The following is a 10,911-nucleotide window of genomic DNA, read 5'->3' as shown; positions in this document are numbered from 1 at the left end:
ACGAAAGTCCGTTTCTTCCAAGAAATCAAACAAAAAAATACTCCTTTATTTCAGTTGAATCAATGTGAAGATCTGGCTGTACAATACTAAAATTTCTGACTAGCCTAAACAGAGCCTGTCGTGCTTCACTAAAACAACAGATGCAGGTCTCCTAAAACTTGAAGTGCAGGTGCATGGAACTAAACTCCTTAACGAATTCGATATATATACACACACACATCTTCGAAGCTAGCTGCAATCATGACCAAATGCATGCATACATGATGTAAAAGGCCAAGATTATGTGCGTGTTATATGCTATGTCTATGCACACAAAGCAAGCCCTGGATCAACGGCTGGGAAGTAACCGTCGCTGCCGTTGATCAACGGCCGGAGGAGAGGGCTGGGAAGTAACTGTCGCTGCTGTTTGGCGCGGTGTGCGGCTGGAAGCTGTCGTAGGAGGTGCTCTGCGTGGCCCGCGTCGACACGCCGTCGTCGGTGCCGGTGCCACTCGTGGTCACCTCGACATCGCTCAGCTGGAAATTCGCTCCCCCCTCGGGCGGCCACACGAACCGGGGCTTGAACGGCGGCACCTCGGGCGGCGGCGCGGCCTTGGTTAGGACCTGCAGCACCTGCGGCATGGTGGGCCGGTCGCCCGGGTTGGGGCTGCTGCACGCCAGGGCGAGGAGCAGCAGACGGGCGGCCTCGTCGTGGTCGAACTCGTCGGCGCCGAGGCTCTGGTCCACGGCACCAAGCAGCGCGCCACGGCCGTGCATCTGCCACACCCAGTCCGACAGCAGCGGGCACCGGGGGTCGCCAGAGCGCAGCGCGAGCTGCCCCGTGACCACCTCCAGCACGAGGGCGCCGAACGCGAACACGTCCGTCTCGCGCGACGCCTTGTGGCCGACGGAGTACTCGGGCGCGATGAACCCCCGCGTGCCGTTGACTTGGAGGTCGGTGAAGGCCTCGCGGTCGTCGTCGAGCACGCGCGCCAGGCCGAAGTCGCCCAGCCGCGCGCGGAAGGACGCGTCCAGCAGCACGTTGCTGGCCTTGACGTCGCGGTGCAGCACCATGCGGGTGTACTCGTGGTGCACGTAGTGGAGCCCCGCCGCGACGTCGCCCACGATGGCGTACCGCCTCGCCCAACTCAGCACGGGCCACCGCTGCTCGTGGACGCCGCGCCGGAACAGGTGCTGCTCCAGGCTGCCGTTGGGCATGAACTCATACACCAGCAGCAACTGCCCTTTCTTGTAGCACCAACCTGATAAAAATGCAAGCGACGCGGTGCTCGTCAGATCAGAAAGAATCGAAAAAGAACAAGACGCTTCTCATCGTCCAGTGGACATCACTGCACATTCGCTCTAACAACTATAACCTGTTAGGACTGTAGGATCATAGATCTAGACTTTGACTGTTCTATTCGGTATAACATGTAAAACGGTAGATCCTAGGACATGTAGAACGGTCTACAGAGAGACAGGGAGAGAAAGGGAAGGGTACCGAACCTGAGACCGCAGGGGTGGAGGATCCAGTAGCCTCCATCAGGTTTGTCGATGTAGGCTGCGCACGGGCAGCGACGGTCGGTGAAGAGAGGCGACGCAGTGGAGACGGTGATGCAGTGCAGTGACGATGGGATGACAGTGATGACGGTGGCGGCTTCCCGTCGCTGGCTGCGCGCCCTCTTCGAGATCGGAATAGGGTTTGTCGGTGGGTTTGCGGCTCACGGCGAACCTCGTGCTTTGAGCCGCCGGCCCCCACCTCTCTATATAGCGCAGTGCGACGGGGGCCCACCAACCATGTAGGGTTGGGCGCCCCCGATCAGGGCGCGAAACCAAGGCCCAATAGGCCGTTGGGCCTATTGGTCAGGAGATCAATCTAACATTCTCCCCCTTGATCTCACTATTACTTTTATCTTTAAACTTTAAACTTCAATCCTTTAAACCTTACTCATTTCTTCACAGATGATGCATAGAGCATGTTTCATCGTCTCGGTCAATCGCCGATAGATTTGACAGCTACAATGCACGTCTCTGATCTGAAATAGTTACTTTGACTTTTGGGCCCTTTATAGTCCAGGAATCATAGGCTTTCCCTTAAACCCATGCCGGCTACATGTTCTCTGAACACGTTGGGTGGTAAGCCTTTTGTAAGCGGATCCGCGAGCATCTTTTCGGTACTTATATGCTCAAGACTTATCATTTGATCCCGGACTTTATCCTTCACAACATAATACTTTATGTCAATGTGTTTGGCAGCACCACTTGACCTATTGTTGTGAGCATACTGTACTGCTGGATTATTATCGCAGTATAACTTCAGTGGTCTATTGATGTCGTCAACCACCTTCAAACCGGGTATGAACTTCTTTAGCCAGTTCACCTGCCCCGTTGCCTCATAACATGCTACAAACTCGGCATACATTGTGGACGATGTAGTGACGGTTTGCTTTGAGCTTTTCCATGAAATAGCTCCCCCTGCGAGAGTAAACACATATCCAGACGTGGATTTTCTATTATCTCCCGCATAATCAGAATCTGAATATCCCACTATATGGAGCGAATCAGATCTTCTATACGTCATCATGAGGCCTTTCGTTCCTTGCAAATAACGCAAGACTTTCTTTACCAATTTCCAATGTTCTATTCCAGGATTGCTCTGGAATCTGCCAAGTAACCCGGTAACAAATGCCAAGTCAGGGCGCGTACACACTTGAGCATATTGCAAGCTTCCGACAGCTGAAGCATATGGAACCACTTTCATTTGATCGATCTCATATTGGTTCCTGGGGCATTGAAAATCCCCATATCTGTCGCCCTTGACTATAGGAGCAGGTGAGGGACTACATTTGTGCATACTGAATTTCTTTAAGACTTTTTCTATGTATGCCTTTTGTGACAGTCCTAATACCCCTTTACTTCTATCTCGGTGAATCTCGATCCCTAGAACGAACGAAGCTTCACCAAGATCTTTCATATCAAACTTTGAGGACAAAAACTTCTTTGTTTCCAGTAGTAGACTGACATCACTACTAGCAAGTAAGATATCATCCACATACAGGACAAGGAAGATAAACTTCCCATTCTTAAACTTTGCGTAGACACAATTGTCCTCAACATTATCTTTAAACCCAAAATTCTTTATTGTCTGATCAAACTTCAAGTACCACTGTCTTGAAGCTTGTTTTAATCCATAAATAGATTTCTTTAGGCGGCATCCCAAACGTTCTTTTCCTTCCATGACAAAACCTTTCGGTTGTGCCATGTAAACATTTTCCTCTAAGTCTCCGTTGAGAAATGCCGTCTTTACATCCATTTGGTGTAATTCCAAATCGTAATGTGCCACTAATGCCATTATGATTCTGAAGGAATCCTTACATGAGACTGGAGAAAAGGTCTCATTGTAATCAATCCCTTCTCTTTGTGTAAAGCCTTTTGCCACAAGTCGGGCTTTATATCTCTCTATATTCCCTTGAGAGTCAAGTTTTGTTTTGTAGACCCATTTACAGCCTACTGTTTTGGCTCCTTTAGGAATTATCTCCAAATCCCAAACTTTATTTGCATTCATTGATCTCATCTCATCTTCCATGGCTTCAAGCCACTTTGATGAATGATCACTTTTCATGGCTTCTTCAAATGAGGTGGGATCATCCTCCATTTGAAATTCTTCAGTGTTGTACACTTCATAATCAGCAGGAATAGCTGATTTTCTAACTCTTTGAGACCTTCTAGGGGCCTCCTCAATTGGCACATTTTCTGTTTGAGGCTGTTGTTGCTCCCCCTCATGTGTGGCAATAGGTTCTATAGGATCCTGAGCCACAGGTTCCTCATCATCATTCATTGTTGCCACAGGCGGGATAACAACAGGTGCTGGCACCACAGTGTCTTGTCCTGTTGGTGCAGCAACAGCAGGTAGTGAGAAAAATGGCTCATGAATGATCGGAGTGGGTGCAAACACCCGCTTCTCTTCAAGGTCAATTTCTCGAGCTACCATGCTCCCCCTTATCATTTCATCCTCTAGGAAGACAGCGTGTCTCGTTTCCACAAACTTTGTATGTCTGTTAGGACAGTAGAAACGAAAACCTTTTGACTTTTCTGGGTAGCCAATGAAATGGCAACTCACTGTTTTGGGATCTAGCTTCCCAATGTTTGGGTTAAAAACTTTAGCCTCAGCAGGGCTCCCCCACACACGCAAGTGGTTAAGTGAGGGTACTCTTCCTGTCCACAACTCATACGGTGTTTTGGGCACCGACTTACTTGGTACTCTATTGAGAATATGAATGGCGGTTTTTAATGCCTCCATCCACAGACTCGTGGGTAAAGTGGAGTAACTTATCATACTACGCACCATATCCATCAGGGTACGGTTACGCCTTTCAGCTACTCCATTCTGCTGAGGTTCGCCCGGTGTTGAATACTGGGCGACTATACCATTCTCCTGTAAGAACCTTGCAAAAGGTCCAGGAACTTGTCCATATGGGGTATGCCGACCGTAGTACTCTCCTCCACGGTCAGACCTGACTATCTTAATCTTTAAATCATGCTGATTTTCAACTTCTACTTTAAATATTTTAAATTTATCCAACGCTTCTGTTCTTTCTTTAATTGGATAAATGTAGCCAAACCGAGAGTAATCGTCTGTGAATGTTATGAATGAATCATAACCATCCACACTTTTCACAGGAAAAGGACCACATATGTCTGTGTGAATAATCTGTAGAATTCCTGTGCTTCGTTTGGCATCTTTCTTAATTTTCTTTACATACTTTCCTTTTATGCAATCTCTACATTGTTCTAACTCTGAGAGCTCTAATGGAGGAAGAATATCATTCTTAACTAGTCTTTCTATTCTCCCCCTCGAAATATGGCCTAAACGACAGTGCCATAATTTCGACAACGCATCTTGAGCTCTCTTTCGTTTTCTGTTTCCATTGTTCGATGAGGATACATTTTCATTCACATCACATACGGAATTAACATTTTCACGAAGTGATAACAAATAAAGCTCGTCTTGTCGGAAGGCAAGACCAATACATTTATTATTAAACAATATCTGACATTTGCCATTTCCAAAATGGCAATCATAACCATCATGGTCCAACTTTGAAACACTAATCAAATTTCTTTGCAAAGAAGGTACATAAAGAACATCTCTAAGAATAATTATGAAGCCATCAGCAAGCTCTAACGAAAGATCACCAACGGCCTCAACATCTGCTTGTTCTCCATTTGCGACTTTAATGAAACTTTCGCTTCTTTGCAAAGTTCTCATCGAACGGAATCCCTGTAATGAATTAGCAACATGAATAGTTGCACCTGAATCAATCCACCAAGTAGATTTTGAAAACTTTACATACAAGGATTCATTTACGAACGTAATAATGTTCTCACCTTTATTCTTCATAATCATCTTTAAGAAATCAGGACAGTTCTTTTTATAATGTCCTGTCTTCTTGCAGTGGAGACACTGGTCTTTAGCCACTGGGAATTGCTGGTTCTGAGACTGTTGCATGGGACCTTTTCCAGATGATTTGGAGGAAGAACTATTATTATAATTCTTTTTCTTATCTTTTAGGTAGTTCACAGAACCACCTTGTGAAACTTTTATTCTTTCCTCCTCCTGCACACACATGGCTATGAGCTTTTCCAAATCCCATTTTTCAGGCTGTATGTTGTAATTAACAACAAATGTGTCAAATTCTTTGGGCAAAGAAGCAAAAATCAAATGAATAAGAAACTCATCCTTGAGTGCCAAATCCATTGGTTTGAGCTTAGATGCCAGATTGCTCATTCTCAGTATGTGCTCTCTAATGCCACTGCCGCCACCAGAGTACCTTTCTGTGACCAGCTGCTTGATCAGCTGGGTTGCATATGTCTTTGAAGAGCCAGTGAACTGACTCTTTATTCTGTCTAGGTACTCTGTGACCGTGTCACAGTCTGGAATTGAGCCCACAATAGCAGGCTCAATTGTGTTCTTTATCACTGCCAGACACTTCTTGTTGGCAGTGACCCATTTCCTATGCTCAAGGTCATAGGACATCTTTACGGGAGCAAAATCCCGCTCTCTATTCTGCCATGCAGCATCAGTCTCATCTGTCTCCCTCACCGGTGCCACAGGTTCTTTAGGGCACGGTGTGGTGACAACCCAGTCAACCTCAGCGAGGATAAAGGCCAGGTCTATCTTTTTCTTCCACTCAATATAGTTATCACCTTTTAGAGTGGGGATTTCTTTGATACAACTCATTAAGTTGTATCCTCCTGAAAACACAATTCAAATAGGGTGAGAACAGAAATAACAACAATAATTGCATGCCTTAGTTTAACGTTGGTCAAAATTAAAACATACAATTATTTTCTACACTAATTCTACATCACCGTTGGGCAGAAATAGAATTAATGTATAACAAAAACATTATAATATTGCCATTAATCAACGTTGGTCAGAATAACAACAATATTATAATCAATTTAAAACATATCCATTTTCAAAATTAAATTCTCCCGTTGGTTCGAATTTAATAATGAAAATTACATCTTTAAATACGCAGCGGAAACTTTAACATTTAATAATCTTTTTCCTATTTTCCAGAAGCAAATTTACTATTTACTGAACAAAAAATATCGTTGGATAAATTTTGTACAGAAAATTATCATAAAAAATCAATTCAAATTGATCAAACTGTTTTCTGGAAAATAAGAAAAACAAAAACTATGACTTTACTATTTATTTGGCCATTTCGGCCCAGCCAGCACACGCGCGGCCCACGGCCTGCTCACGCGCGCGCGCGCGCGCCAGCGCACTCGGCCCAGCTGCCGCGGCCCATCCGCGCGCTCAGGCCGCGTGGCGCTCTCTCCCCCGCGCCCAGGCCGCAACCTGGGCCTGGGCCGGGATTTCGGCCGAGCAGCAGCGCCCGCCTGGGCCAAAAGAGGCCCGAGCCCTCCTGGCCGTTGATCTCCGATCGACGGTGGAGCGCGCAGCTCGGGGCATCAAAAACCCCGGCTGGCCGCGCCTCCCTCAGCCCTAGCTTCATTTTCACGCGCACACTCTCTCTCTCTTCGCCTCACTGCTCTCCTCTTCTCTCCTCAGTTCATCACCGAGCGACACGGTGAAGCAGCGAGGTCCCGGCGCCGTCGTCGGCCCCCTCGCCGGCGTGCGCGCTCCCCAGCGGGTGAGCGCGCCGCCGTCGAGCGGCCTGGCCGCGGCGCCCCTGTGGCCGGATCCCGGCGAGCCGTGCCCCTTTCGGCCGGCCTTTCTTTTCCCTGCGCGCGCCGGCGTGCTCGACGGCGAGGTGAGCCGAGCCACCCTTTTCCCCTTCTTTTCCCCTTTCGGTTTCTTTGAATCGAATTTTTTGAACGATTTTCCCGATTAGGGTTAGGGTTAGGGTTAGACACGACACTGTTTTTCTTTTCCCCGAATCACCTTCGGGTTTTTCTTTAACCTCATTAGGTTTAGGGTTAGGGTTCATCCGAACCCACTGCTTTTCTCAGATCCGAAAGGACCGAGTCTTTTATGGTTCAACCGAACCCTTTGTCGGCCGAAGCCCCTTCGACTTTCTAGATCCGCACTGGATCTCTTCATCTTTTCCTTTTCTAATCGATTTATCCGTTCTAGATCAAAACCCTAGCCATATCTATACCTAAACCTTGGCTCTGGTACCATTGTTAAGACTGTAGGATCATAGATCTAGACTTTGACTGTTCTATTCGGTATAACATGTAAAACGGTAGATCCTAGGACATGTAGAACGGTCTACAGAGAGACAGGGAGAGAAAGGGAAGGGTACCGAACCTGAGACCGCAGGGGTGGAGGATCCAGTAGCCTCCATCAGGTTTGTCGATGTAGGCTGCGCACGGGCAGCGACGGTCGGTGAAGAGAGGCGACGCAGTGGAGACGGTGATGCAGTGCAGTGACGATGGGATGACAGTGATGACGGTGGCGGCTTCCCGTCGCTGGCTGCGCGCCCTCTTCGAGATCGGAATAGGGTTTTGTCGGTGGGTTTGCGGCTCACGGCGAACCTCGTGCTTTGAGCCGCCGGCCCCCACCTCTCTATATAGCGCAGTGCGACGGGGGCCCACCAACCATGTAGGGTTGGGCGCCCCCGATCAGGGCGCGAAACCAAGGCCCAATAGGCCGTTGGGCCTATTGGTCAGGAGATCAATCTAACATAACCTACTCTGTAGGATTTGTTCAATGGTGATGCGGTGATGCCCAATAGAAGAAAAATCAGGACGCGTACGTCACCGGGATAGTTGAACAACAGACTACTAAGTTGTTTGTTCGTTTACGATTTCATAAACGTGTCAGAATTTTAGTAGAAAATGTTGCCCTTTCTACTTGCCCATCACTACTGACTCGTCAATGCTACAAAATGAAGTTGCTGGTTGTTCAGCCTAAAGCTACTAACCACCTACAAGCCTTCAACTGATGCAAAAAAATGGTTAGGAAGTCTAAAACTATTACTGCATCCTAGTCAAGTCTCAGGTCATGATGAACCAAAATGATGATCATCAGCTAACCCCTGATCATGCATTTGCAAAAATAGATCACATACCGATGAGAGGGACGATGTTCTTGTGGCGCAGCCGGTTGATGATGTCGACCTCCTGGAGGAAGTCGGTGACGTCCTTACCATCGTCCCGGATGAACCTCTTCACCGCCACGTCCATCCCCTCCGGCAGGGCCTCGTCGGCGGGGAGCACGCCCTTGTAGACCATGCCGTACCCACCTTTCCCCAGCCGGAGCCGCTCGTCGAAGTTCCTGGTGGCCTTCTTGAGCTTGTCGTACGCGAACCCCCTGGGCATCCCGGGGAGGTTGCTGAGCTGCTGCTCCAGCCGCTCCTGCCGCCTCTCCATGGACCGCCTCGCGCGCAGCTTCCTGGCGAGGAAGAAGGCGGCGACGCCGACCGCGACGACGGTCACCGGCACGACGACGGCGACGATGACGACCCACGTCGTGCTCTTCTTCTCCGGAATCACCTCGATCGACAGGGTCCAGTCGAGGATGCAGTTGAGCTCGAAGTCGGTGCCGGTGGACGCTGTGAAGCCGATGTAGGCCTGCTCCGGGACGTGCTCGCTGAGGTCCAGCGGCGAGTCCAGCACCGGGGACGCCGGCTTCGTCTCGCCCCGGACGGCCATGTACACGGACACGTGCCGCGCCGCGCCGTCGTACTCGACCCAGGCCGTGTAGTTGCGGGGGCTGGCGCTGTCCGTGGCGATGCGGAAAGCCGTCAGGTTCGCCGTCTTGAAGGACACGACGGAGCCGACGTTGAGGCCGACGTGGTTGTCGCTGGGGTCGTAGTCCTGCTTCGTGGTGTCGAACTCGACGGCCACGAAGCGGTTCCTCGCCGCCGGGCTGGATTCCAGCGTTGCGTTGGTGAGGCCGAGGTAGCCGCCGTAGCTGCCCGGGGGCGGCTCGTCGCGGGACGGCGCGACGACGAAGGTGAGCCCCTCGCCGGGCCGCGGCGACGAGTCCGGGAGGTGGAACACGTTCATGGAGAAGGTGCTGTTGAACGACACGACCTGGACGCGCGGGGCCGTGGCACTGCCATTGCCATTGCCGCCGCCGTCGACGTCGACTCGGCGCCACATGGTAAAGCGGCGCTGGAGGAGCACGGAGCCGGACTTGTTGACCATGATGTCCTGGTAGCTGCCGACGTTGCCGGTGTCCGGGGAGACCTGGATCGCGCCCTGGTAGATGCGGGCCTCCCTGCTGAACGCCAGCTCCCGCTGCTCCCGCGAGTTGCCCTCCTGGAACGACGTGTAGTTGTAGGTCGCCACCTCCAGCGCCGGCAGCGGCTGCAGCTGCCCCGGGTCCTGCCCGCGGCAGACGGTGCAGAGCAGCGAGAAGATGACGAGGCAGCCCAGCAGAGGCGACAGAGGAGAGCGACCACGTCCGCCGCCGCCGCATGCAGCAGGCGCCATGGTCACGGCACGGCAACACGGGTGCTGGAGCCTGGAGAAAAAGCGCAGTGCAGGCAGACGAAAAAGGGCTGGAAAAAGGTGAGTGGGAGAGCGAGAGGAGGGGGGAATCCACCGTGGTGCTGCCGGGCGCTATTTGTATTGCCATGGCCCATGGCGGCGTTGAATGGTGCCTGGAGGAGGCGGGAGACACCCAACGGGTCAACACCCAAGAGGGGGAGGGGTGCTGGGTTGGTGGCGGTGCGCGCGCACGACGCGAACTTGCCGGGCACCTGCGGCCATCTCGGCGAGGCACGAAACGTGCAGCGACAACGACGGCGTACGGACGTACGGACGGTTGGACAGCGACGACGTGATACTGCTAGAAGTAGAACACGCGTAGGGACGGGACCGGACCGGAGCCAGACGGCCGGCAGAAACGATCCGACCCGGGCCCGGGCGGCGCGCACATGCACCTTCCGTGCCATTTCTGCCGGCCGGTCGGAGCGGTCAATGCGAGCGTGGTTTCCTACGGCGCCCGCTGGACCGGAGGCCCGGGGCTCAAGCGAGGCATTCCCCGGCCGCCGGCGCGGGTCGCCGTCTTGCGTGCGCGCAGCGGCTAGAGGCCGGGTTACCGCAGCACGCATGCTGCGGCGGTAGCGACAAGCGACGTCGCGCTCGCGCTCGGGCGGCGGGGCCCACCAGATGTGGCTTCTGTTTTGGGGCATCCTTGCTGACTTCAACCGCGCGGGAAGTCGCCGTTTTAAAATACTACATGCCAGGTCAGCAGGACGCGTATACCTATATCAAGATGACTAGATAAAACATATACAGGCTCCGTTCGTTCGAGCTTATCAGTCAGAATCAGCTCTATTTTTCAGCCATGGAACAGTATTTTTCTCTCACAACAAATCAGCCGCAGCCATAATAAGTCCTGCCCAACAGCCCGATAATAGATATAGAAGTATGTCGGTGCAAAACAAACTTGCTTGAAATGGCAGGAGGTACATAAATGCAAGCAGATAGAGGTTTATCCTAT

The 10,911-nt window shown here is 51.2% G+C and overlaps 1 protein-coding gene across 1 annotated transcript; it reads right to left on the bottom strand.

Annotated features, from left to right (window-relative positions):
• Positions 1-269: 269 nt before the first annotated feature.
• On the bottom strand, positions 270-10,003 carry LOC136501959 (probable L-type lectin-domain containing receptor kinase S.5). The gene is made up of 2 exons (XM_066497464.1): positions 8,528-10,003; positions 270-1,240 (listed from the first exon to the last, which is right to left on the bottom strand). The coding sequence occupies exons 1-2, from the start codon at positions 9,894-9,896 to the stop codon at positions 363-365; spliced, it is 2,247 nt and encodes a 748-aa protein (XP_066353561.1). The 5' UTR covers positions 9,897-10,003; the 3' UTR covers positions 270-362.
• Positions 10,004-10,911: the final 908 nt, after the last annotated feature.

Source organism: Miscanthus floridulus, chromosome 13, assembly GCF_019320115.1.
Source record: "Miscanthus floridulus cultivar M001 chromosome 13, ASM1932011v1, whole genome shotgun sequence".
Taxonomy (NCBI): domain Eukaryota; kingdom Viridiplantae; phylum Streptophyta; class Magnoliopsida; order Poales; family Poaceae; genus Miscanthus; species Miscanthus floridulus.
This window is presented reverse-complemented; position numbering and strand designations above follow the sequence as displayed.

Coding starts and splice junctions, on each gene's coding strand:
- LOC136501959 (XM_066497464.1), bottom strand. CDS start 9,896: ATGGCGCCTGCTGCATGCGGCGGCGGCGGACGTGGTCGCTCTCCTCTG. Junction 1,241..8,527: donor GAACATCGTCCCTCTCATCG/GTATGTGATCTA, acceptor CATTTTTATCAG/GTTGGTGCTACAAGAAAGGG.